The sequence below is a fragment of the Balaenoptera borealis genome, assembly GCF_965194805.1.
Source record: "Balaenoptera borealis genome assembly, chromosome: X".
Taxonomy (NCBI): Eukaryota; Metazoa; Chordata; class Mammalia; order Artiodactyla; family Balaenopteridae; genus Balaenoptera; species Balaenoptera borealis.
Genome location: NC_138881.1, coordinates 16103819 through 16131260, shown reverse-complemented (window position 1 = coordinate 16131260; position 27442 = coordinate 16103819). Strand labels below are relative to the sequence as shown.

General features: G+C 42.9%; 2 protein-coding genes across 23 annotated transcripts in view; both read left to right on the top strand.

The window, feature by feature from the left end:
- Positions 1-12515, top strand: part of ADGRG2 (adhesion G protein-coupled receptor G2) — a 143704-nt gene extending 131189 nt beyond the window's left edge. For 15 of the 16 annotated variants that reach the window (XM_082375521.1, XM_082375520.1, XM_082375512.1 and 12 more), the window contains 5 exons: positions 1269-1368; positions 1937-2220; positions 5836-5937; positions 6932-7084; positions 10756-12515. In XM_082375521.1, the coding sequence (XP_082231647.1) occupies positions 1269-1368; positions 1937-2220; positions 5836-5937; positions 6932-7084; positions 10756-10940 (824 nt within the window). In that variant the 3' untranslated portion in view covers positions 10941-12515. The remainder of the gene's footprint in view (positions 1-1268; positions 1369-1936; positions 2221-5835; positions 5938-6931; positions 7085-10755) is intronic. The other variant, XM_082375513.1, reaches the window with a different exon arrangement.
- Positions 12516-16695: 4180 nt separating this feature from the next.
- Positions 16696-27442, top strand: part of PHKA2 (phosphorylase kinase regulatory subunit alpha 2) — an 85133-nt gene continuing 74386 nt past the window's right edge. For 4 of the 7 annotated variants that reach the window (XM_082375486.1, XM_082375488.1, XM_082375487.1 and 1 more), the window contains exon 1: positions 16700-17493. In XM_082375486.1, the coding sequence (XP_082231612.1) occupies positions 17416-17493 (78 nt within the window). In that variant the 5' untranslated portion in view covers positions 16700-17415. Of the gene's footprint in view, positions 17494-27442 lie in introns of all 7 variants that reach the window. The other 3 variants (XM_082375485.1, XR_014239254.1, XM_082375489.1) reach the window with 3 other exon arrangements.

Below are 27442 nucleotides of genomic sequence, written 5' to 3'. Positions count from 1 at the left end.
AATGGTCCACATCAAAACATGTTTAAAAATATATGTAAATATTCCTTCAGATATTCCCTATGCAATAGGATTGCAGACCCTTTACCTCCCTTGTCATCCTGCTTGTTATTATATCTTTGTGAAGAGTAATAGAACAACACCTTTCTAGAAAGTCACTTATTCCCAGAAAAAGTAGTCACTGCCTCTGATCTTGGACACGGATTCCGTCTTCTTTGTACAATCCTGAACGGTCAGATTCCCTTGTCAAGGAAAAGCTCCACACCCCCAGTATTTTATTTTTAGGAAGGTGTCTCACTTAGGAAGTCACCATATGTCAGTGTCTCCGTAAGGTACAAATACAAAAGAATTAAATGAAATATTATGTTAGATGGTACCAGGTAGCTCAACCTGGCTGTGAGAAGGAATTGTTTTTCATCTACCAGAGCCTTGAGATTGTATGCCAGGCTGGTCTGTGTGCACAGAGTGTGAAGTGTCAGCGTGGGGTGGGGAGTGATGGGGTAGAGGGGTGAGACGGACTCCTTCCCAGCCCACGGTCACTTTAAGCGGGGAGGAGCCTTTTCATTATGCTTCCTCTTAGCCCAAGTGCCCTGGGAGAGCCAGTGAGAGAGCCGGTGTAGTGGCAATCAACACCCCCAAATCAATCAGGTCAGGCATCTCAGTCCATCAACGGGTTCCACATAAATCAGTTGAGGACTTTGGGGTTCATAATGAAAGATTTTCCAGAAGTTGCTGGTAACCCTAACAGGTTGATTCTTTGGTATATATTTTGGAGTCCTTCACTTGGCCTGCCACCTGACCCTTAAAATTACATTCCAGATGGGTCTAAGTTAAGGCTAACACTAGCTACCATAGCAGACAAACCCTGAAATGTCAGGAGCAGATAATTTCTCACTCATGTGCAGTCCAATTAGCAGAAGTGGAGGGGTCTCTGGTCTTGTGATTTTTCAGGAGCCAAGCTGCTGGAGACTCTGTCTCAAGACAGGGCTTCCAAGGTCGCTCTGAATTTGGGAGAAAAGAGTAGAGAATCTCACTGGAGGTTTTTATGGGCTAGGCCAAGAGGTGGAGCAAATCACTTCTGTCCATGTTCCATTGGCCAAGACCTAGTCAAGTGGCCACATACACCTAGCTGTAAGAGAGGCTGGGAGATGGCCAGCCACAGCTCACCAGTCTCTGCTATTTCAGAAGAAAATAGAACGTGATCTCTATTCTTTCTTCTCACCACCTTTGGTTATTAGAACTGTGTGTGACTGATGTTTCCCATCTTCCAGGAGTACCAGCTGTGGTTGTGACCATTGTCCTGATTATATCTCCAGATAACTATGGACTTGGATCCTATGGGAAATTCCCCAACGGGTCACCTGATGACTTGTGAGTACAAAGCCCCCCACGGAATGTTAAGTGAACTGGAAAGCAGAATTCTCCAAGAAAATGGAGGCTCTAATCAGCATATCAACTGGCTCTCATCCTAATAAAATCCAGTAACATTTACAGCAGACTTTGCAGTTATATATGTAATGAGATCAGCTAGTTAGAAAAGCCATGCTACTATGTAAGTATTAAAAAAATGAATTAGGAGAAAGTATTTCGAAAATACTTTTATAAGCCTCTGATAAAAATAAAATACCAGCTACACTATATTAGTAAAGACTCATGGAATAGAGTTACTAGGATCTAAGGGGGATAAAATCTTTTAATGTTTTCAGAGAATATTTTTTAAATACTTTCAATCACCAAGTGTCCTAAAATAAACCCTCTTGGAGTTTTTCTCCTAGAGCTATAAATGGCTGTGGAGATCAGAGGTTTTATCTTTTTTTTTCTCTTGTAATTGTAGGAAAATGTTTCAGTAAAACAATATAGATTCATTGTTATCATTTTGAACCATATTTCAGCAAAAAAAACATAATATGTTTTCCCTGGTTTTTCGCCCCAATTCCAGTTGCTGGATCAACAGCAATGCTGTATTCTATATTACGGTTGTGGGATATTTCTGTGTGATATTTTTGCTGAACGTCAGCATGTTCATTGTGGTCCTGGTTCAACTTTGTCGAATTAAAAAGAAGAAGCAACTGGGAGCCCAGCGAAAAACCAGTATTCAAGATCTCAGGAGCGTCGCTGGCCTTACGTTTTTACTAGGAATTACTTGGGGCTTTGCCTTCTTTGCCTGGGGACCAGTTAATGTCACCTTCATGTATCTCTTTGCCATCTTTAACACCTTACAAGGTAAGCTCTACAGCACTAAATACACACTGAATGACCCAGTCCAACTGAAAAATATTGCTACTAAAAGTTAGAGTATCTGCAAAGTGGCTTACTTAGTAGCTTAAGATATAATCATTGGAAAACAGATTTAACTTTGAGAAAGGGTGCTCTGAGAGCCTTGGAAGAAAGGCTAAATTCACTAAATTCAAGAAGTGCTCCTTTTTTCCTCCTTATCCATCACTACCTCCTGGGAAGGAATAAACATATCAAGGGGAACGTACCAGGAACTGTTTCTGGGAGAGTCAATCACTCTTCCTTCACCTGGTTCCTTACCTTTTTTTCCTTTAACTTTTTTATTGAAGTAGAACATGCATACAGAAAAGTGCACATACCCATAAATGTCCCCGTGAGGTCTCACCACTCTGACCTCCTAGGTCTGTGTTTGATTTGAAGACAATGATAAATGTGAAGTCAATGGTAGCAGCCTGGCCCAGTGCTTAATCCCGCACAGTTGCTCTGCCCTGACATGCAGCGGGAAGGGCAGGCTCTGTGTGTGACCCTTGACCTCGGAACCTCCCCTTTGTTAATGAAGCCCAGCCGCAGTCATTTGGGAACCCTCTTCCATTGTATTCTTTTTTTTTTTTCCTTTGGTCTCATTGTATTCTTTAGGAAAGCAAATTTCTCATTCTTTTAGATCAGCATTATAAAAGAGTTGTCAGCTGTGATTAATTATTTTTCAATTATTATTATTTTTTTTTTTGGTTGCGTTGTGTCTTCGTTGCTGCGTGCGGGCTTTCTCTAGTTGCGGCGAGCGGGGGCTACTCTTCGTTGCTGTGCCCGGGCTTCTCATTGCAGTGGCTTCTCTTGTTGAGCACGGGCTCTAGAGTGCAGGCTCAGTAGTTGTGGCACGTGGGCTCAGTAGTTGTGTCTCGCGGGCTCTAGAGCGCAGGCTCAGTAGTTGTGGCGCACAGGCTTAGTTGCTCCACAGCATGTGGGATCTTCCCAGACCAGGGATTGAACCCATGTCCCCTGCATTGGCAGGCAGATTCTTAACCACTGTGCCACCAGGGAAGTCCCAGCTGTGATTAATTGTTCATGGACGCACTTTGGCATTAAAAGCAGAGCAGGCTAATAAGTTTACGTTACAATAACAATCATTCGTGTCCCTTGGTTTCCTTTTATTCCAAATCCTCTGTGGGGATGCCTTTTAATTGCATTCTCATCCACTCGTTTTCATCTTTTCCTGGTGGCTTTTAGCTCCCATAGCATTCTCCTGTAGTTCTTTCAGGCAATATAGTTCATTAACCTGAGATTGAATTCAAATGCCTAATTTGGCTACCGGTTCTTATTTTATTTCGAGGAAGCCAGTTAATGTGCTTGCTGGTTACATACAGTTGTTCATTTTTACCTACAATGTACAGTTCCTGAACTGGTATATCCAGGTGTTGGACTACTTAGAAAAGTTTTATTTGCCAACAATGGCATGCTAAAAGTAAGAGACACTTATTTTAAAGAGAAAACATATATGCCCAAATCACACTAATCGTAAACATGAAAGCAAGGTACCTACCCTCACATATTTACTGTGGAAACTGAACCTGCCTCTTTTTCATTTCCCTAGAATGACTTCTCATTAGAATATGAGTGGACAGAAAGAATGTATTGTTTCATTTATAAAAGGGAACTAAAGCCTAATTCACAGGGCTTTGGGGTTGATAAAAGGAGAGATGTGTACAGGTTCTGATTTGGGCCTTGGGTATCCCCGTTTTGATCTCTCCCCTGATGCAACCAAGTGTAGCTGCCCAGGGTGGCAGGTGGACAAAGGTGTGCAGTACTCGAGATATCAGTCTTTAGGCTGGGCACGTGTACCTTACTAGAAGCAAACCTGATATTTTAACGTGAAGGTTTTAAAGTAGATAGATTGGGGGCTGGGGAGAAGGAGAACTCAATTCGCCCATTCATTCTGCTAATATTTGTTTGCGTTCAAAGCCTTGGGGAGTGGTAGTGAGGGGACTGTGTGGGGAGCCCTGCACCTGCATGCAGTGGGGGGGTGGAGGCAGAGCCTGAGGGCCTCTTCAGGTCTGTAGTGTTGCTCTCTTTGTGGCCAGGACACCACTGGAGAATTTCCTTGAGCCTGTCACAGGGAGGCTGGAAGGTAGACAAGGCTATGGCTGCAGTGCCCCAGGCTTCGGAGGAAGAGGGGAAGGCCCAGGGAAGGGATGTGGCTGTGGACTGGAGAGGAGGAGCGAGGGATGTGAGACAAAGGAGGAGACGGCATTTGACAGAACTTGGAAATCGATTACGCATATGGAGGGACGGGGAGGTAGGAGCTGTGGACTGAAATTAAAATAGCACAGGGACTTCCCTGGTAGCCCAGTGGTTAAGACTCAGCACTCCCGATGCAGGGGGCCTGGGTTCAATCCCTGGTCAGGGAACTAGATCCCACATGCCGCAACTAAGCCCTGGTATAGCCAAATAAATAAATATTAAAAAAAAAAAAAAAAAGCACAGTGTGAGAGCTGTGAGTTTCAGTTTTCTTTGGGGGACTATAGTCCGGGAGACAGCCGCTCAGAAAGCTCTGAAGAACTGCTCTGAAGAGGTGAGGTGGGAGGTCAGCACATGTGTGAGTTTGGAGAAGGGGTACGTACAGTCAAGCACACATCTCGGCAGAAGGTTACTGCTTGTCACAAGGCACAGATATCTTAGCTAACGCTTTTGGTGCTTTCCTAAGTGTGGGAAGATGCAAGAAACTGGGTTCATAAAATTTTCTCCTGAAAATACCTAACTATCCGAAGGTCTGTTCTACCAGTTTTCCCAGAGCACAGAGCACCTCATGCCTGATCTCCATCCTGAACTCCTTTCAGGGTGTGTTGAAGGTCAGTGATTGCAGTGGCTCATGACTCAATCCTTGTAGAGCTGGATGGCCAGCAACATGCTTTAGTTGGCAGAGCCTAGGTCTGAGCTGGCATCCTGGGTAGATGGCTCGTATTTCCAAAGATAGGGAAGGCCAATGACAGGAGGTGAGAGGTGAGACAATGAGTTTAATTTTGGACATATGAAGTGATATTCTTTTTATAAGTATTTTTTTAATCTTACAAAGAGAGTCCTCCCAGGGTGCCTTTCGATAGCAAACTTTCCCAGGACTTTGGGCTTTATTTTCAATCTGCAAAATTTCATTTTGCCTATGGCTGCCAAAGAATTTTTTTTTTTTTTTAAATACTGTATGCCTCTGTAGCTTTTTATTTTTTAATTATTATTTATTTATTTATTTATTTTTGGCTGTGTTGGGTCTTCGTTTCTGTGCGAGGGCTTTCTCTAGTTGCGGCGAGCGGGGGCCACTCTTCCTCGCGGTGCGCGGGTCTCTCACTATCGCGGCCTCTCTTGTTGCGGAGCACAGGCTCCAGACACGCAGGCTCAGTAATTGTGGCTCACGGGCCTAGTTGCTCCGCGGCATGTGGGCTCTTCCCAGACCAGGGCTCGAACCCGTGTCCCCTGCACTGGCAGGCAGATTCTCAACCACTGCGCCACCAGGGAAGCCTGCTGCCAAAGATTTTATCTTTTGTGCAGAGTAAGCTCATGACATTCAAGTCTTAGTTTGGAATTCATTGTGTTATGTTTTTTCCCCCCTCCCCACAGGATTTTTCATATTCATCTTTTACTGTGTAGCAAAAGAGAATGTCAGAAAGCAGTGGAGGCGGTATCTGTGTTGTGGAAAGTTACGACTGGCTGAAAATTCTGGTAAGGATTTACCTTACTTTTTCTCCTCTTAAAGCTTGAGGAAAAGATTGTATAAGTTAAGATCCAAAGCAATTAATGCCAAAGGAATATCGGATCCGGAAATCAATGAATGGAGCCTGCTCAACACAAAATATCCATTGTGAACATTAGGAAAAAAAACCTAGTGAATTAAAAACCAATTATTCACATCTGGGAACTTAGTGAGCAATAGAATTAGTGGCCTGGCTGCTTCTTGAACGAAGCAACAGTGAAATTTTTAGAATTCATTTCCTTTTGAGTGCATGCTTTCCATTTGTCCAAAGAAATTTTTAATATTTACCTTCCTAACTTTTTAAGTCTTGACTCAACCTTTTTTCCACAGGTCCTGGTTGTCAGTGACTTCATTTATTTGTTATTGGGCCAGACTTTATATATAAGCCTTAGCATACATTTGGTTATTTTGAAGTTGTTTTCAGCTATGCCCTGCTGGGTTATAGAGCAAATAGCTCATTTTTAAGAAAATAAGAAAAACGAAGTACTCTTTGAAAATCTAAATTCCTTTTGCATAAAAATTACCCATGAATACAGACTTTGCAGTATTGCAAAGATCTGGTTGCACAAGATTGGAAAATGGTAGTACCTAGAGTTCCATCATTTGCCTGGATTGAAGAGCCATTAGTCATCACAGCAGGTCGATTTGTGTTCTTGTGAAGACAGTCCTTGGCTCTGAAATATTACCTAATTCAGTGGATATTTATAGACACAATCAAATTAGCTTGGCCTTTAGTTCTCAGAGAACATAGGTTACTTTTAACCAGGCAGTCATTTAAAGGACGAATGTATACAGTCTTAAATGAAAATACATTTTATCACACCAACCTGTGAAATGTGGGATTCTCTGTAAGATCTGGAAGCGAGAGATCAGTTGCTTAGAACGAGTTAGGCTGTGACCTGTCTCCTGCATCTGAGTTTCAACATTCTGCCCTGTTTTTCTGTAATGCTTACCCTACTGTAGACTGGAGTAAAACTGCTACTAATGGTTTAAAGAAGCAGACTGTAAACCAAGGAGTCTCGAGCTCTTCAAATTCCTTACAGTCAAACAGTAATTCTACCCAGTCCACCACGCTGCTAGTGAATAATGATTGCTCAGGACTCACGAGCGGAAACGGTACGTATGTCTCAATATAGTATTTCTCAAGCTAGTGTTTGTTGTATTAAAGCACTTTTGTCCTTTAATGGCATTTTTGCTAAGCAAAGTGTATAATTACATGTATGACTAGTGGATCAAAATGTGGTTCCCTTATAAAAGAGAAAGTTTATTAATCCAAGTTCATTTGTTTTAGAGCAGTTTTTTTTTTAAGATTTACGGGTTTTTTTTTTAAAGATTTAATTTTTCACGATGGGAATTGATGATGACCTAAAAGTTTTAATGTGGCAAATCCTGACTTAAGTATTGCCCAAAGACTTCAGTCCTATGCTATTTCTGTGCAAGCAGTACCTAAAATAGTCAGTAAGACTATATCAATTTTTTAGTATATCTATAATTATACACATCTTCAACACTTTTAAACCTTCCTATTTTTTGCTTGTCATGTTTGTTCATTCTTTTCCACAGTGTGGCTGCCTTGTGACAGTGCCCAAATCCCCATGAATATATCAAATACTGAAAGATGAATTGTGACCTGTATTGGTGACTATATATGTCTCCAGTATACGTACAGATCATTGCTGCTGTGCCTCCTTTACTCACTAATTCTGACATTTCTAGCTAGAACTTCCATTACGTTTTCTTTCTTTCATAAGACTGGGCAGCTCATTACTCATAAAAACTTATCTGTTTCTCTCTTCTTTGGCTTCTTAATATGTCTTTTGCATTTTTATAAAAACTTAAATTCTGCTGGTATGCTTTCTCCTTTCCTGGAGAATTTGCCTTTACTTATCATTTTAGAATATTAGTTATTTGCATGACAAATTCAGATAAATTTGTGAGAAGGTTCATATACTTACCAGATAATTTTCTAGCCTCCCAAAGATGGGAGGTCCTACTGGTTTGTATAGACTTTTAAGATACAAGAGGAGGGGCTTCCCTGGTGGCGCAGTGGTTAAGAATCCACCTGCCAATGCCGGGGACACGGGTTCGAGCCCTGGTCCGGGAGGATCCCACATGCCGCAGAGCAACTAAGCCCGTGCGCCACAACTACTGAGCCTGTGCTCTAGAGCCCGCGAGCCACAACTACTGAGCCCGCGTGCCACAACTACTGAAGCCCGTGCGCCAAGAGCCCGTGCTCTACAACAAGAGAAGCCACCGCAATGAGAAGCCCGCGCACCACAACAAAGTGTAGCCCCCGCTCGCTGCAATAGAGAAAGCCCACACGCAGCAACGAAGACCCAATGCAGCCAAAAATAAACTAATTAATTTAAAAAACTTTTTTTAAATAAATAAAATAAAATACAAGAGGAGGCCTCTAAATCAAGGTTTCTCAACCTCAGCACAGTTAACATTTGGGGCTAGATATCTCTCTGTTGTGGGGCCTGTTCTGTGCATTTGAGAGTGTCTAGCAGCACCCCTGGTCTCCACCCACCAGGTACCAGTAGCACCCAGCCGCTCACCCCCCACAGCTGTGACAACTAAAAATATCTTCCAGTATTGTGAAATGTTCCCTGGGGAATAAAACACCCCCACCCCCCGGTTGTTGAGAACCGTTGCCATATCAGATGAGAAACAGTTGCCATGGGGCCTTAGCTCTTTATTGTAGATACCAGAGGGAGAGCTGGGCTCTTTGCCAAGTAGCTATAGCGGGAGTGACTCAGTGCAGGTAAACACAGTAGAGGCAGTGGCAGGCAATGCTGATTCCTAAGTTAGTGGGAGAAACCGAGTTCAAAGTAGAGAAATCAGAGCTGTGAGCTGAGTCATCAAGATCCCTAAGAGGGCTTCCCTGGTGGCGCAGTGGTTGGGAATCTGCCTGCCAATGCAGGGGACACGGGTTCGGGCCCTGGTCTGGGAAGATCCCGCGTGCCTCAGAGCGACTGGGCCCGTGAGCCACAATTGCCGAGCCTGCGCGTCTGGAGCCTGTGCTCCGTGACAAGAGAGGCCGCGATAATCAGAGGCCCGCGCGCCGCGATGAACAGTGGCCCCCACTTGCCGCAACTAGGGAAAGCCCTCGCACAGAAGCGAGGACCCAACACAGCCATAAATAAATAAATAAATAAATAAATAAATAAAATTAAGAAAAAAAAGATCCCTAAGAATCACAACATATCAGTCAAGCCTACTGGTTTGGATAGAAGTGTTTGGGGCTCTTAAAACCAGATTTTTCCATATTCTAGAAGGAACTCAGAGATGAAGCCTCACTTGCCTAGCCTACCAATATGTTGCCATCCTTCGGAGAATCAGATTGAATGGAGGCAGCACATTTTGTACAACCGTTTGACGTGGCTGATTTCGCACAGCTATTTTCCATGGCTGACAGTGAGGGTGGGGTACATTTTAGGCCACCAAAATGGCCACGTGTTTAATACCACATAACCTGGACATCAGATAGACATCCCTGACTCCTCAGTCTGCACATCAGGATCTGGGATGGATGACAGAAAAAGAAGCTGGAAGTTTAACGGTTTGTTTATTATACCAGGACAAATTGTTCCTGCACAAGAATGTCCTCAAACCAAAATGCCTAAATCCGAACAGCAGCCTCAGACAGTCACTTGCCCGTCTCTGTGCTCAGAGATGGAGCTGAGGTAGCCACATCCATCACCTAGTGTGGGTGAATACTACATATTTCAGTTATGCCTTGGACGCCTGGCTGCTAGCAGCCATCTCACTCAGTACACAGGGCCCCAAGCTCACAGTTTGGAAGAGACATCACATGTTGACTCTTTCGCTTCTGAGCCATGTAACCTTAAGCAAAGCACTTACTTTCTGACACCTTTGTTCCATCGTCTGTGAAATGGGGATAATAATAGCACTCATCCCGTAGGGTAGTAAATGAGATAATTCTTATAAAGTTCTCAGCACTATCATTATTAGTATAATTATGGCACAAACTAACAGTTGGGCTTATTATTCAGCTTTCTACATTGTCTTCAAATGGTGTAACGGTCAAAAAGATGGTGCCAAGGAGCTAGAGGATCTCAGCAGCTGTGCCCACCCCACCCCCGCCAACACACACACACACACACACACACACACACACACACACACACACACACACACAAAATTCAGGGCCTGCCTGGGGTTGGGGAGGCCCACCTGCTCCCTGGCCTGGACTCTGAGGTTGGACCCTGTTGTTTCCTCCTGGGAATCAGTCTTATCCTGATTTAGTCAGAGGGGCTGGTTTAGTGTATGAGAGATGATTTTTTTTCTTGCCAGGACTGTTGTCACTCTGGGTTTCTCTGGTACAAAGTATTACTTTATAGGAATCTTAGGGAACCGAGAACCTTGTGAGGGATCTCTGTTAACCTTTGGGAGAGACCAGAATATTACCTTAAGTTACATTACACATACGCTACTACTTGAAGGCAATATATGTTCAACCAGAGTTAGGAAATGGGCCTTTTAAAATCAAAAACATTGCTTTGCTTCATATTTTGACCGTTTCATTTAAAAAAAGCTGCCATAGAGAGCTGGTTTCTGAATCATTCTCCAATTTGTTTTGCCTACTTTGAGTGGTCTTAGGAAAGGAATGAAAAGTAAATAAAATATGACAATGTATCAGACCTATTTTTTTTAAAAAAGACATGCTCTACGTGTGCATACTTAAGAATAAAGTGACGTTTGTTTATTTTGAAAATGCTTTCTGTGGATACTTCATGACGCTGATTTTGTTTTTCCTCATACAGCGAATGCTTCTACAGAGAAGAATGGTTTTTCTTTCAGTCTTCAGAATGGAGATGTGTGCCTCCATGATTTCACTGGAAAACAGCACATGTTTAATGAGAAAGAAGATTCCTGCAATGGTAAAAACCGTATCGCTCTAAGAAGGACTTCAAAGCGGGGAAGCTTACACTTTATTGAGCAAATGTGATTCCTTTTCCTAAAATCAAAGCATGTTGCTTGACAGTGTGAAAATGTCCAATCTTACTTTTTACACAATGTGAGTTGTATGAAAATCAACTAATTTTATACTCAGCAACTTCTGGAGGAGCATAAGCTAATTGAGGGCAATGGTTGCTATTGGAACAGGAAACCAAGACATTATACCATGGTTCTTAGACATTTGTGATTTGGTTTTTTATCCTTCATTTTAAAAGAAGACTGGTTTTAAACAACACACTAAGAATAAGACTCGTTTTTAAAAAATCAAAGTAGTTCATTTCCAGCCCCAGTTAAAGATGCTAAGTTATCTTTGATAACATTATATAAAGCCACTGTTGACTTCAGCCTGTTGGTGAGTTTCGTTGTGCATGCCTTTGTTGTAAATAAGCTAAATTCTAGTGACCCACATGTCAAAAATCTTACTTCTACATTTTTGGTATTTATTTTCTACTGTGTAAATTTCTTTCTTTGTAGAATCACGGTTGTGTTGTTGTGTCTAATGTGATCATTCAGAAAATCCTTGCTGATTCAGTGAACTCTAAAGCTCCTTTTGGAGATTATATGGGATGCGAAATACAGGAACTTCACTGAAATCAAGAAATAATGACGCCAGCCAGACTGGAAAAATGTAAGCAGATAGTGCCACAGTTAGCTCATACAGTGCCTTGGAGTGAGTTAGAAAAAGGTGCCGCCACTGGGCAGACACAGCCCCATGGGCTCATGATTTGGCAAACAGAATGAGGGCCATATTTTAGCCCCACTCACCCTCTTGGGTGCACCGTTGTTCAGGGTACCACCTGTACAACCGTACATAGCATCCAATACCGACACACATCTCCTGACCTCTTCCCTAATCATCAGATTATGGAAGCTGCACCAAGATGTTTAGCTTAATACCTTGGTCACAGAGAGGGAAGGAACTGTAATCTAGATCATATGGTAGAAAAATCGTGAATGTGGAAGAGATACACACACTGCCACTTCTCAAATCCCCAGAGCCTTTCAGAAAAGGGGAGTAGAGTAGGATTACTTTTTAAAAGAGATGTACATTTAAAAAAATCGTATTGCTGTTCTTTAAAAAGCAACTGCATGGTACTTTGTTGATTGCTATGACTGGTACACTCTGGCCCAGCCGGAGCTATAATTATTTTTTTAAAAGAATTGTCTTGATGAGTGTATAGTGACAAGGGGGAGCAGCTATTGGGAACAGTGAACTATCCTGCAATGCTGTTGTTTCCATATGTATCAAACCCTGATTGCTCCTAGTCATAGCGAGTCTATCTTGCTTCCTACCTACAACTGCTTGAGCAGTGCCTCAAGTATGTCCTTATTAGGAACATTTCAAAAACCTTTAGTTAGGTCTTTCACTAAGGTTCCCTTGCATATATTTCAAGTGAATGTTGTATCCCAGACTAACCACAGTAATAATGTAATACACTTCTGTGAGTGCTGATTTGTCTTTGCAATATTTCTTCTCCGATTTATTTAATTGTCTTGTATTTATACGTTAAAATTGACAAAAATGTTAAAATTGCCAAAATAAATTCGCAGTTAAGTCCTTTAAGTTTGAGAACTTTCACAAAAGGAAAACATTTGTGATCTCTTTCCCTGGTGGTGGAGCTTGGAAGCGGTAGGACCACCCTGATGAAGGCAACTCGACAGTAGCATCCTTTGGCAGACAGCAGGCACGCTGTGACCGTGAAGTCAGAGCAAGGATTGTCCTGCCTCCCGAGATTGCTTTCTGAGGTCTCTTTTTCATTTTCCTCTTGCTCTTTCAAGATTATCTCTTTAACGCACGTTGCCATTGGCTCACACAAGCCCCAGATTTGGATCCCCTCCAAGTGTCTGCTTCCTCAGCATCAAACAGTAGGATTTCAAGAAGGTGAGGATCGGAATTGGGGTTTCTGGGGAGCTGATTAGCATATAGGAGCCACAAATGGGGAAAGCTGGCCTCAACTCTACAAGAGGTCTCTGAGCAATCTCTCCTTCCACGATGCTCAGTTGCCTCAAAGATGTTGAGTACTAATTTGATGAGAGAGGTGGTGAGATACTCTAGATTTGGGGGTGAGATATCAGAAACCAAATCTCCCAAAGCAGATTATGTAAACAAAGTGTACACAAAAGGATACACAATGTCTGACAACCTTTAGGTCCTGCCTCCCACCCCTTATTTTTCCTACTGTGTTTTGTGTCTGGCTACAGTCCTTAAGCCAAATTCTCGTCTGTATTTTTACTTCAGACAGATAAGGGGCAGGACAGAGAGAATGTTCCTGAGAAGCATCCTCCTTTGGCTTTCAAATTGGTCCCACAATCTGAGACCCTACTGAAGGAGACAAAGGTGGTGGCAATATGAGGAGGCAAGGGGTATCACAACAGTGGCCAGTATTTGAAGGAGTATTTTCACAGAACATTCGAGAATTTGTTTTGTTTTGTTTTGTTTTTTCCCCAAAACACTGCATTCATTAATCCCACAAAGTAACTCTGTTAACTTCAATGAACAGCATCATGATTGTTCTCAGTAAAAAGGGTGAAATGTCTTCATTGGAGATACTGGATTGTGTCTAACGAGGTCACCTAGGAGGTAGGTTAGTTTGTTGAAGGTCATTTCCACAAAGAGCTAATTTCCTGAACAAGCAATTTATCAAATGGACTAGCGCGCTGTCACTTTGTCTCCATAAGAGCATTTTAAGGACTATTGAGTTTGTCTCTGCTTCAGCTCCTAGCTACTGCGGTTGGAGTCTGAAGGACGGACAGGAGAAAGACAAGACTGAGTGGACATAAGAACATCATCTCAAACGGGAAGAATTCTTAGCAGTATATCCTTTTTTCTTTTCGCCTCAGTCTCTAGGTACAGCATCAAAAAGCTGGGGTGGACAAAAATTGAATACATTCTTCCAGAATGTGTTCTTTTAAATATATTTATAGGACTTCCCTGGTGGCGCAGTGGTTGAGAATCCACCTGCCAATGCAGGGGACATGGGTTCGAGCCCTGGTCCGGGAAGATCCCACATGCCACGGAGCAACTAAGCCCATGCACCACAGCTACCGAGCCTACACTCCAGAGCCCGCGAGCCACAACTACTGAAGCCCAAGCGCCTAGAGCCCGTGCTCTGCAACAAGAGAAGCCACCACAATGAGAAGCCCGCGCACCGCAATGAAGAGTAGCCCCCACTCACCACAACTAGAGAAAGCCTGTGCGCAGTGACGAAGACCCAATGCAGTCCAAAATAAATAAATAAAATAAAATAAAATAAAGTATTTATAGATATATACCTCGCTGTGAAGAAATCTTATGCTCCCTGGTGTTTCTCTCTTTACCTCTCAGTCTCAAACTAGCTGCAGGAAGCTGGAGCAGAGATACATTCAGCATTCTTTAAAATATTGTGATAAAAACCAAAATGATCTCCAGTCAACTAAAATTAAATTGTCAGAGAAATAATTTGGCAAATTGGCTATTTTCAGCAAATTGATTCAGAACGGACCCTCTCTTCTGTGTCAAAGATGGAGTGCTTTTCTTTAGAGTCAAAGACCTGAACCCTCCAAGAGAAACATTTGTTGGTTTCCACCTTGGATGCTGACATGTGGCTCCCTGGGAACTTCCTTGGCAGAAGCCCCCCATGGCAGGACAAGGGACAGACCCTCTGGTTGGGGTCAGAGAAGTTATACATGGTGCTACCTCAGGGTCTGGTTTCAGGCTTTCATCTTTATAAAGATCATGAATCAGCTTCAGAAACAACAGCATACCCCATCACATTCCATATCTGATTCTTAACAAATATTTGAGAAATGACTCGGAGATGGGTTTCTATTGGGACATAACCAGAGAACAGCTTCATGGATATAGCGACCAAGATATGGAGGTTTTATATCTCAGGGACATAGAATTCTAAGATATGAGTCTGATTTTTATATAGCACAGCTTGTAGTCCAAAAAGAATCACTGAAATTTGCTTGGAGATTTAAAAGCTAAAAAGTAATAGCCTTCCTTCTTTTTGGTTTTATCCCTGAATTTCAAGCTTATTGAAAAATACAGCTTATATGATAATATACATTAAAGCATAGACCAAAGCCTAAGAATGTAGGCTGGCTGTACACCAAAAGGGGTATATGTGTGTAGCAGAATTTACAAAGAATGAGATCAAGAGACTGAAAATGTTTCTATCCTGGATGGAAATGTCAGGTAATATGTAAAGGTCATCAGTTATTTTCCCCCGTGGCTGCAAAATGGACTCTTGAAGAAGAACTCACTGTGAACAAAGGCAGTAATGAAAGGAAGCAATAATCCCAGCTTTTAGATACAGTATATGTGAGAGTTCTGTAAAAGTACATATTCACATTCCAAGAGATTTAATGGTGATAATGTCTAGTCTTATTTACCCCTAGACCATAGAAAATTTTGCATGGAGGCACATCACGTGGATTGCTGCATTATGTAAGAGCCAATAGTAAGAAAACAAAAAGTAAGTGAGATAGTGGGTTTGGTGCTTTAGTCGAGTGACACAGATTTATGTTGTGGAATTTTGAAAATGAACTTGGTTAAGGATGATACATAGGGGACCCAGCTGAACATGACTTATTTTCTTTCATTCATTCATTCATTCAGTACTAATTTAGCTACAACTACACGCTCAACACTGTACCAGGCACGGTAGGAGATACCAAAACTGTTTCAATGAGTAACTTACAATCCAGTTAGAAAAACATGCCTCACATGAAAACAATATGAGGCAGTACATTGTTGTCAAATGATGATGGAACCAGCTATGATTTATGAAGTACTTTTCTATGAGCCAGGCATGGTGCTAAGTGCTTTATATTCACCCTCTTGTTCAAAGTCACCCTAGGAGGTAGGTGCTATTATTATCCCCATTTTACAGATGAGAACATTGAATACCAAACAGCTAAAACATCCCAAAGCTCGCACCACTTGTAAATGGCAGAACTGGAATTTGAACTCAATTTGAACTGACTCCAAGACCTAAGTTCTTACTAAAGAAATTGTTATGGGAATTCAGAGAATGGGGAGGGCTAATAGAAAAGAGCCGAGCAGGCCCTTAAAGCAAAGACAGGCTTCAGATAGGCAAGGAGGAGGAGGAGGCCTACTGGGTCAAGCATACAGTAAATGCATGGAGACTAGCAAAGGGCTTGAGTTAAGGATATTAGCTGAGCTGTCCTCTGGAATTAATATGGGACCAGATTTTGGTGGAAAATGAATAGTGGGCAGAAGATTGTAAAAACTGTGGGTAATGATCGGCCACGAGAAACTGTAATGCCGAGTTTCAAGTTGTAGGTCTGGAGATGGACTGCAGGCCAGGCCCGGTGAGCTTCTCCCAGGTGACTAGTGGCGAGGCCGCAGGCGCGGGGGGCAGCTGGGGGACCCTGCTCTGCCCCAGTCGCCCCCTCTCCTCTTCCCCCCTGGGCCCCACTACTCTACTTCCGCTCGTGGGCGCGGGCAGAGCTACTATTATGGCCCGCGGAGGGGCGCCCAGGCAGCCGCAGTGGGCGGGCCTATATCTCCCACCTCTGGTGAAGTTGGCAGCCCATCCCGGCGCCCTCCCCACGGCCGCTTGGGAAGGTAGCCTTGTCCCCCGCCCGGGGCCAGTCCTTTATCTCCCCAACTCCGAACTTTCTGCCCCGCCGCGGCGGATCTAGGGGCGGGGCTAGAGGGCGGGGCCAGGGATGGGGTTGTAAGCTCATCTCAGGGCTGGGCGGGGCCGCCAGCGACAGAGCGTGTTAGGGGTGTTCTGGGCCTCAGGCCCGGCTCCGCGGATTCGGCTCCGCGCCGGGGGCGGGTCCGGGGGCGGGTCCGGGGCGTTCAGATGCCCGCGACGGAAGGACCTGTTTCAACAGCCCCAGCTGAGGTCGGCGGCCGGCGGGGAGGTAAGGGGCTCAGAGACGCAAACGTTCCCTCCCGGAGCCAAGTTCCCCGCTGTTCTCGCGGGCCACCTCGTTTTCCTTCCCCCACTGGCCGCGACTCGGAGGGTTCCGTTCCGCGGCGGGGGCGCGGCCGGGGACTGGGCTGCGAGTGGGCTGCGGCAGGCGGGTCGGATAGAGTTCGCGGCCCGCCCCGAGGCCGCCTCACGACAGCCCGAAGACAAAAAAGGCTCGGCGGGGGCGTCGTCGCCCCACGCCCGGAACTCAGTTCCCCACTTCTCCCGCGGGGCCGCCAGAGACCCGCGAGCGTCGGGAGCGCTACGGGCCTGGTCAAGGCGGGGCAGCCATAGCGCCAGCCCCTATCTCCGCCCCCGCGCCTTTCAGCAGTAAGAAACTCTAGTTGGCTTGCTTGCCAATCATAGTTTGGTTCTGTCATTTTAAAAAGTCCCTACCTTGTAACGCCGGGCTCCATCTCGAGAACTGACCCGAGGCTGTGAGTGCTTGGGAACCGGGCCCGCTCGGCGGCCGCAGCCCGGGCGTCCCACCTCCTTGCAGCAAGTCGGACGCCGAGGCCCCGGAGCAACGCGGAGATGAGGAGCAGGAGCAATTCCGGGGTCCGCTTAGACGGATACGCGCGGCTGGTGCAGCAAACAATCCTGTGTTACCAGGTAAGAAGGGACCACCCCGAACTGCCATCTCGAGGCCCTTATTCTCCTACCCAGTCCCCTCTCGTGTCCTGAGACTTTGCAGTTAAGAGGTTTCCTCTTTAAATCCAGTGCTTGCTGGCCGATGGTTTCTCCCCACTCCCATTCCCACCCCGTCCACTTTACGAGCCAGGGGACCTAAGGGCTGTGCGGCTACACTTCACAGGATTCTTTGACCACTGTTTGGGATCGAAGATAGAAGGAGCCCCCTGGGTGCCCTGGGTACAAAATGCGTCTTTCTGCATTGACTCTGCGTCTTTTGGATGGAAGGAGGTGTGTGTAGGTTGGACAGAGCACACTGAATGAGGATGGTGAGCTCTGGACTGCGAGGACAGTAGACAGGAGTGAAGAAACTCCTGAGGTGTGAATCCCACTCCGGCCTGTGTGGCGACTGCTGCTATTCTGCCCTTGAATTATCTTGTTAGAGACCCACCTGTGAGGGTCTTAGGGCTTACTCTGATTGCTATTTTACAGATGAGAAAACTGCAGGCCAGAAAGGTTACTGCAGGTAGCAGGGTTAGACCCAAACGCAGGTCTTCTCCCAAGTTGGAGGGGATCTTCGAAGCTGCCCATGTGGTCTGAGGTACGGAATGTCTCCTGTTTTGTATTACCCGGCTAAAGTTATATCTGGGCCCATCATGTAAGACCACTGGACTATTTTTATTCCTAATGAAGACAACAGCTATGTTGTTTGCCCTCAATCAACAGCAATTATTTATAGGACCTCCATGTCAGAGAAGGAAGTGGCCTTCCAGGGTAGAGGCCTAGCCTTCAAGTTGGGAGCCATGGTCACTCCCAAGTCACTGACCCTTTTCCCTATAGCCAATTTCACAGCCTTGTTTCTTCATTCAGGAAATATTTATTGTGTACCTGTTATGTGCAAGGCACTCTGTCAGGTGCTGGGCCTACAAAGAAGAATAAATACTTGTAGTGCAGTGAGATTTATGCGTAGGGAATAGGTCCAGAGTCCGTTGTCTGAAACTCCTGGGGTCAGATGTGGTTTGCAAGTCAGCAGTGTTTGGATTTTAGGAAGGTAATATATATATATATTCTCTAGTAACTGCAGTGAAGTCTAGGCAGCACCCTTAATCAAACACATTATTATTTTCCACATTGGAATAAGAAGATTCACACTGAGTAGGAAAAGTAAAGACTGAAAGTAGTTTCACATCAGTTCAGGTCACCTTTTGCCACCAGACGAGCTTGCTGCAAAATTATGAAAACACTTTAAATTTTCAGAGCATATTGGCTTTTGAAATTGCACATGAAGGACTGTGGTTCTTATTTTGGGAGCTTAGCCCAGTTTGGGAAGCAGGGAGGAGTCCTGGAAGAGTCGATGTTCAAGCTAAGAACTGAAGAAGAAGTAGGCAGGCAAATGAGGGTGATTTTTTTTTTTTTTGCCTTCCTCTTTGGAATATATTATAATTACTTCTACAAAGTGTTTTAAAAATCCAAGTTGAAAATCCTTGCCCTTCATTACTGTGATGGAAGGGGCTTTAAGGAGAACTGATCAAGCTTGGTTCTTGTGTCACACCTGGGTTTGAATCTCTAGCTCCTCCTTCAACTACAGGTGTAACCGTTTCCCAGCCTTTCTGAGTCTATGCCCTTATCTGTAAAATGGGGATATAAACACCTGTGATTACTGCCCAGTATGTTGCCTGCCTCCCCCCCCCCAGTAGGCAGTTAGCAAATAGTGACTGCTGTTGGTGGTGTTATGATTTTGATATAGGCCACACATATCCAGGCCACAAGTCCTCACCTCACCACCCTGGCCCAGGATGCTCTTTTTCCTGAAGGCCTTGATACAGCTACTAATTGATTTCTGGTCTTTGAACATAATTATGTCTCCGCATGGATTCTGTGAGATCCTTAAGCACAGAGACCTCATCAGTTTCATTCCTTTCGCATCAAGCAGTGCTCCAGGCACATGAAAAGTACCCTTAAGTCCTTGTTGATAAAATATGTTCTGCAGGCTCTGAGCCATCCTAATGACCCAGCTATTGATCCAAGCTTACCTTCCCTCAGGAGCAAAAGAACTGTCTTCCCATTAAAGCAAATCTGCAGCATTGGACTTTCCTCTCCAACATTTTAATGATTAAAAAAAAGTTGTCTGAGCCTTTAGTTGTATTTATTTTGGGGGTAGTTGGTGAGAAGCCCTCATGTTTGCCCTGTTTTTCCCTTCCTGACTGCATAGTCAAGCTTTTCTGGTTAACCAGAACACTCCAAGTACGGTTCTGTTGGAAAATCCCGTGAGTCTGCACATGCAGAATCACTCCTTCCCACTTTCCCCCACCTCGCACCCATCCCGCCCCAACAGCTAGTTTTCACAGTTGTAGAGCCCTAACCCATTTAGGGCCTGGTCATCTTTTCTGAGCGACCTTAGGCAGGTCACCTACCCACTGTGTAAGAATGAATGAGCAATTTTATGTTATGCATATTTTATCACAATAAAAAATGAATGAGCTGGACTCTGAATGAGTGGTTTCTAAAGTTTATACTATATTTCCCGTCTCCTGTAGATAGGTGCAGATGTTTATGAGGCAGTTTTCATTGTCAGCTGGTACAAGGCTGACCTGTTTCTGATTTGTTGTTGTTTTTTTTAAAGTATAGTTGATTTACCATATTAGTTTCAGGTATATAACTTGGTGATTCAATAGTTTTATAGATTATATTCCATTGAAAGTTATTATAAAATAAGGGCTATATTTCCCCATGCTGTACAATATATCCTTGTAGCTTCTTGATTTTATATATAGTAGTTTGTACCTCTTAGTCCCCTACCCCTATCTTGTCCCTCCCCCCTTCCCTCTCCCCACTGGTAATCACTAATTTATTCTCCATATCTGTGAGTCCATTTCTGTTTTATTTGTTTGTTTGCTTTATTTTTTAGGTTCCACATATAAGTGATAAAACACAGTATTTGTCTTTCTCTGTCTGACTTATTTCACTAAGCCTAATACCCTCTAGGTCCATCCATGTTGTTGCAAATGGCAGAATTTCATTCTTTTTTGTGGTTGAGTAGTATTCCATTGTATATATACACCACATCTTCTTTATCCATTCATCTGTTGATGGACATTTAGGTTGCTTCCATATCTTGGCTGTTGTAAGTAATGCTGCTATGGACATTGGGGTGCATGTATCTTTTCAAATTAGTGTTTTTGTTTTCTTTGGATATATACCCAGGAGTGGAATTGCTGGATCATATGGTAGTTCTGATTTTAGTTTTTTGAGGTCCATACTCTTTTCTGTAGTGGCCGCACCAATTTACATTCCAACCAACAGTGTGCTAGGGTTCCCTTTTCTCCACATCCTCACCAACATGTTATTTGTGCTCTTTTTGGTAGCCATTCGGACAGGTGTGAGGTGGTATCTCATTGTGGTTTTGATTTGCATATCTCTGATGATTAGTGATGTTGAGCTTTTTAAGCTGAGATCAACTTACATTGATTTCACTTGTTAGAAATCATTCAGTGTTAAATATATCAAACTCATAATTATTCTTTTGTTAGAGGCAATACTTTGTTCATATCAGCTAGCATCTCAACTACTTCCTTTTCCTGTGTCTGTGAAAGAATTTTTTCCATTAGTCATTTGCCAAATGTACTTACTGCTAAATAATAAAGATTGACAAAACCAAAAGCCAGTTTTTTAAAAAGACTAATAAAAAAGCAATCACAATAGATGTAAAATTTTAAATTAACCAGATAATGGAAATTAATTTTTAAAAAATTTTAAAGATATATGTGATTTATAAGAGACAAACCTAAAACAGAGGATACCAAAAGGTTGAAAGTAATTAGACAAGATATACTAGGCAAATGCTAACCAAAAATAAGTTGGTGTAATTATATTGATACTAACATCAGGCAGATAAGCTTTTGAAATTTAAAAGAATTCTACTATTAGGGATTAAGAAATGTTATTACTAGATGACAAAAGGATAATTCACCAAAAAAAATAGAGCAATTTTAAACCCACAGAATACTAACAACATAGCTTCAAAATGTATAAAGCAAAACTTGACCTAATTGTTAACAAATCCATAACCATAGTGGGAGTTTTTAAATACCCTTCTCTCAGATACTAATAAAGCAGAGAAATAATTAGGACATAGAAAATTTGAACACTTCCATAGGAAACAAACTTGATCAAGTATGCATACGTAGAATTCTGTGCCCAACCAGTAGAAAATACTTATTTGTTTCAACCTTGCAAAGTATATTTTTCAAAAATTGATGACAAATTAGGGTATAAAGGAAACCTCAAAAAATACTGAGGAATCAACTTTATGCATACCACATTTTTTGACCAAAATGCAAGAAAATTAGAGAGCAATAAACAATGACTGCTAAAGCCCCCCCCCACATATGTTTGGAATCCTACTAAATATATATATCTAAATATATTTAAACAGATAATGGATATGTATGTCATGAATATATACATATATATATATGTACACACACGATGTCATGGATCTAAAAAGAAATTATAATGGAAATTATGAAATATTTAGAACTGAATAAAAACAAAGGCATTCCAAATACCAATTTATGGAATATAGCTAAAGTGGGATGTGAAGAGAAGTTTATATCCTGAAATGTATATATTAGAAAAGAAGAAAGATTTACAAATTAATGAACTCAAGTTGAGAAAAGGACAACAGAGTGTACCCAAGGAAATAGATGAAAGGAAATAATAAAGACAAGACCAACAATTAATATAATATAAATAAATTAATTAATATAATATAAAACAAGTAATAAAGATTGACAAAATCAGAAGCTAGTTTTTTAAAAAGACTAATAAAAAGACAAACTTCTATCAGGGTTGTTGATGGAGGGATGGGAAAAGGGACAAATAATATTAGGAGAAAATGGAAAAATACTATGAACAATTTTGGGCAGTAAATTTGAAAACGTAAATGACAGTTTTCTAGATAAATGTTACCAATGTAAAGCAAGAAAAAATTACATCCTAATTAGGCTATAACCATTAAAGAAAATTGAATGAGTGAAAAAAATCCTAGTCCAAGATGAGTTTATAGACTAGGACCAAGGAACATTTAGAGGTTTATTTATTCATTCATCTTTGAAGGCTAAGGAATTTGGCTTTTATTCTGAGTGGGAAGGGAAGCCATGAGAGGACTTTGAGCAGATGAGTGGCATCATCTGAATGATATTTGAAAAGAATCACTCCACCGGCTGCATGGAATATAAGGTGTCAAGATGCAAAACAGGGTGACCAGTTAGGAAGCTGGAGCATGATGGCTCAGACAAGGGTGGTTGTAGTGGAGACAGATAGGAATGGTTGAGTTTGGGGAAAATTTCAGAGATAGAGACAAGTTTTACTGGTGGATTGAGTGTATGACGTATGGAAAAACAAAAAGTCAAGAATGACTCCAAGATTTTTGGCTTGAGCAACTGGTAGGATGGAATTGCCTTTTACTGAGATGGGGAAGATTGTGGAGGAGCAAGCTTCTGGGGGAAGATAAGGAGTTTTATTAATTTCGAGGTGCCCATTAGACATCCAAGTGGAAATGGTAAATAGGCAGTTGAATATATGAGTCTAGAAGTCAGGGGAGAGGTTAGGACTGGAGATGAAAATCTTGGAGCTGTTGGTACACATATATGTAATGAAAGATAATGAGACTGAATGAGATCACAGGAGTGAGTTAAACAGAGAAGAGATGACATTTAAAGAGGAGCTTTCCAAAAATGGAGAGCTCCGGAAGATGAGGAGGAACCACCAAGGGAGACTGAGAAACAGCAGATGAGGAAGTAGGAAAACCAGCCAAAGGTGGTTGTCATCCTAGAAGCCAAGTGAGGAAAGTGATTCAAGGAGGAGTATCAGATGGGGGAAAGACTAATAATGGGTCAAAGACAAGTAGCAACAAGACTGAGAAGTGACCATTAGATTTAGCAGTGTGGAAGTTGTTGGTGATCTTGTTGTGCAGTTTATGTGAGTATTAGAGGCAGAAATTGGTTGAGGTGAGCTCAAGAGAGAAGGGAAGAACAAGAGCTAAAGATTGCGTTGAAATGATTCTTTTGAAGAGTCTGCTGTAAAGGAGAGCAGTGGTTGGGTGGAGATGTGAGCTTGAGAGGGGTTTATGTGAGAAATTATATATCTGGTAGAAATGATCCAGTAGATAGGGAAAAACTGATAATGCAAGAGTGAGAGTGGGAATTACTGGAGCAGAGATAGTTTATCCATCAAAACAAGAGGGAAGGCAGGGTACGCGGGCTCAGTGTTCTCTTTTGATTGTTTCTACTTTCTCAGTGAAACACAAGGCACCGTCATTAGCCGAGAGTGAAGTTGGAGAGGAGTTGGAGAGGAGTTATCAGAGGTTTGAGGAGAGGGGAGAGGGGAGAAGGTTTGAAATGGTCCTTTAGGAGAAGAAGGGAATGGATGGTCCAGGGATTTCTAGTATGATTGTTGGACAGCATTAAGGGTCATTAATGTCAAGCAAGTTCAACCAGTATGGCTGTGTGTTTTTTTCCAGCTGCGCAGGTGCACCCCCAGCGGTAGGCAAAGAGTCAAATTTAACCAGAGCTCGGGTTTTTGCGTGGTGACTACAGTGGAGTGAGAGAGGGGCGAGAGATTAACAGATAACCCCTATCTTAAATAAACTGTTTCAGATAAAAGATAAAGAGGGATAACTACCAACTCCTTTTATGTGGCTAATATCCCAAGATACCATAGTCAAACAAGACATAATGAGAAATATTACTTATGGAGGAAATTCACTTATGAATATTGATGCAAAAATATAAAGTAAATTATTAATAAAATGAAGCCAGCAATGTATTAAAAATACAGCATAATCAAGTAAAGTTTATCTCAGTAACACAAGGAAATTTTCTTTAAGAAAATCTATTAATGTAACTTACCACATTAATAAAGGAGAAAAAGCCTTCAACTTTATCTGTAACATTTTATTTCTTTTTTAAAAAAGGAAGGAATTTGTACCGTTCCTTCATGGTGGAATGCTTTCATTTGTTGGATCTGAGTGATGGATATTGGTTATATTGTTCTCTCTGCTTTCCTATATGTTTGAGATTTTATTAATTTGTAAAAATTAAGGCCATATTAATAAACATAGTCTAACCAGTAACCCAGGAGTAACCCAGGAGTCAGCTTGGGTTTCTTCTGTTCCCTCATGCCCCACCAAAACGTGAGAGAATGTCCTAATGAATTAGATCACTAAAATCTCTCTGCGGTCTGCCCACTTCTGTCCCTGTCCACTGCCCCCACCCGAGTCCAGGCCACCATCATCTCGTGCCTGGACTGCCCCTCTAGCCTCCTGATTAGTTCCTTGCTTCCACTCTTGGCCCCTCCTCCCCAGCAGTAAGCAAGCTTACATCAGGCACCAGACTACATTGCTCTCCTGCCTACAACTTGCCATGGCTTTCGTCACTCCTAGAATAAAATGCAGAGTTCTATCAAACTTTGCAGTCCAGCTGCAGCCTAGCTCACCAGCTTCTCACTCACCGTCAGTGGTGTGCTGGTAAATGCTTAACAGCTGGCTCAGCGGACTTGAAAACTTGGCTTCTTTGTCAAGAGCCATACCAGGAGGGAGAAAATGAGAGAAAACCACCCCCAATTTCTCATGCCCAACAGCAAACTCTTGATCTTTCCCAACAAATCTGTGTACCACCACCCATTCGGAGCCCCGAGTCCACAACCCAGGCGTCCTTTTGGCCCCTTCTTTTTTCCTTTCCCACCTGTATCTGTTCCGTCACCAAGCTCTGCTGATTCAGTCTCCTGAACGGCTCTCGAATCCGTCTGCTGCTCCCGCTCCACTCTGCCGTCAGCGCCCTCCTTGTCTAAGCTGCCAGCCTTGCCAGTCTCTACCCCGGTACTAGCTTCCCAGCCTGTTTTCTCTCTACAGCCACTCTCAGTCCCCTCCCGGTATTTCTCCTGACTGCAGCCAAAGTGGTCTTCTCCAAAGCAGGTATGCCCTCCTGCCACACCCTCACTCTGGGTAACATCTTAACCTCCCTTCCACCCCGGCTCCACCGGGGAAGCCCTCCCTCCCCTCCCTCCTTGATGCCCTCACAGCGTGACACACATCCCCTTTGCTGCGCTTAACCGAGTTGGAATTTTACATCTATTTGTGTGACTTAAGATGAATGAATTCCCACTAGGCTATAAAGTCTGCTGCACAGGACCAAGGATTTCTTTTTAATTACCATTTTGTCCTTAGCACTTAGTGCCTGGCAGTTGTAGAGATTTTAAAAACAGTTATTGATTGAATGAATAAATGAATGAAATAAAATGCTTAAACCGCGTAGTCTATGTGCTGTAGTATGTGCAGTTAATAAATGACCACTGCTCTTATTATTATTATTCATCAGACCTCTACCATACAACCATCATTTGGGGGTTCTTAGAACCTAATAGTATTTCCATAAAAAGAGACTGGGCCAAAGTTGCTGCAACCTATCTGTCCGTTGTCCTTAGTTCAGTTTAATCTAGCAGGAATTTATTTAATAGTCACGATGGGAATGAGAACAGTTGTGGACCAGGGCATGCACAAGCATTCCGGGCAGCACTGAGTCCAAGAAAGGCAGAAATGACATTTTTCGTCCATAGTCAGACAGGGACTGTCTGACAGATGGTTGTCTGGTCTGTGTGTCGATGATTCGAGAAAGAGAGCACTCGATAGATAACCTAGTATCAACCCCAGCCCTGCCTTCTGCCATCTCCCACTTCAGTTCTTTTTAGGTGCAGCCAGGAGGGGGGCTTTTGCTGTGCTCTTTTCAGGACAGCCTTTAAATATTTTAGTGCCAGATAAAAACATTAGAGTAATTCAATGAAAAAAGTCCTTGAATCTTCCATTTACAAATAAAGGACCATAATAGACCCATACGAGGGAGAGATTTAGAATTGTTTCAAGTTTTGCAGGGATCCAAAAGATCATCTAGTCAGATCACCTAATCTCCTTTTACAGTTGAAGAATTCCAGCCAAGGGAGTTGAGGGGACCTTTTTCAAGGTCATCCTTTTGGTGAGCTGACAGCCCCGTGATAAGTGCTCCGTCTTGTTGGAAACAGGCCAAAGAGTAGAGATAAATACTTTAGACATACCAGATTGCTGTGAAATAAAGTTACATTCACTAATAGAGTGAAGTAAATATCACATCTGCCTCATAATATGTAGGGAGAACATAATGTTCATAAAATACATTTAGAGAAGTGTTCCTTGATCAAATGGGTTACAGACCCATTTGAGAATTTGATGATGGCTGAATATCTTATCTTCTCCTGGGAAAAACGCTCCATAAAAGTTCCAGGAGTCTAAGGACCTCCAGCTCCCTGCCCCCACAAAGCCCATCTATGGACTCCCGGAGAGCCCAGAGGCAGAGTGACGTGTGTGATGCCACCATGCTCTGAACCCGAACCTAATGGAATAAAAGTCATTGAAAATATCGAATGGTGACATTTGCAATTTTCCTGTTCAGGTGAAAGGTTACTAGTGTGGCACCCAGTAATCCCTTGATACCTCGGACTTCAGGTGTGGCCAGGAGGATTCTGACAGCCCTACTGAGTTTGAATGTGTTCTGTAAGTTTCCACAACACCAGGCTAAGGACTGATAGCTAAGGAATTGGCAAGAGAGTCAAAGAATTAAAATCTCCTAAAAGAGTAGTAAAGTCATTTGCACATTTGATTGTAGCTAAGGGGCCCAGAATGGTTTCTGTGAATTTTGAAAGTTTTAAGATGAGCATTGGGATCTGGAACGAAGCTAGAACAAAGCTACAATGAAGTGGATGCCTGCAGCGCTTGGCTTCCGACCCAGTTTGTTTCCCTGTAAACCATCATTCAGTCGTGTGAGATGATACAAATGCGTCGGCCCAGGACAGCTGGCAGCTTGTGCTTTATTTGTAAACCCAGAGGGGGAAATCTAATCGG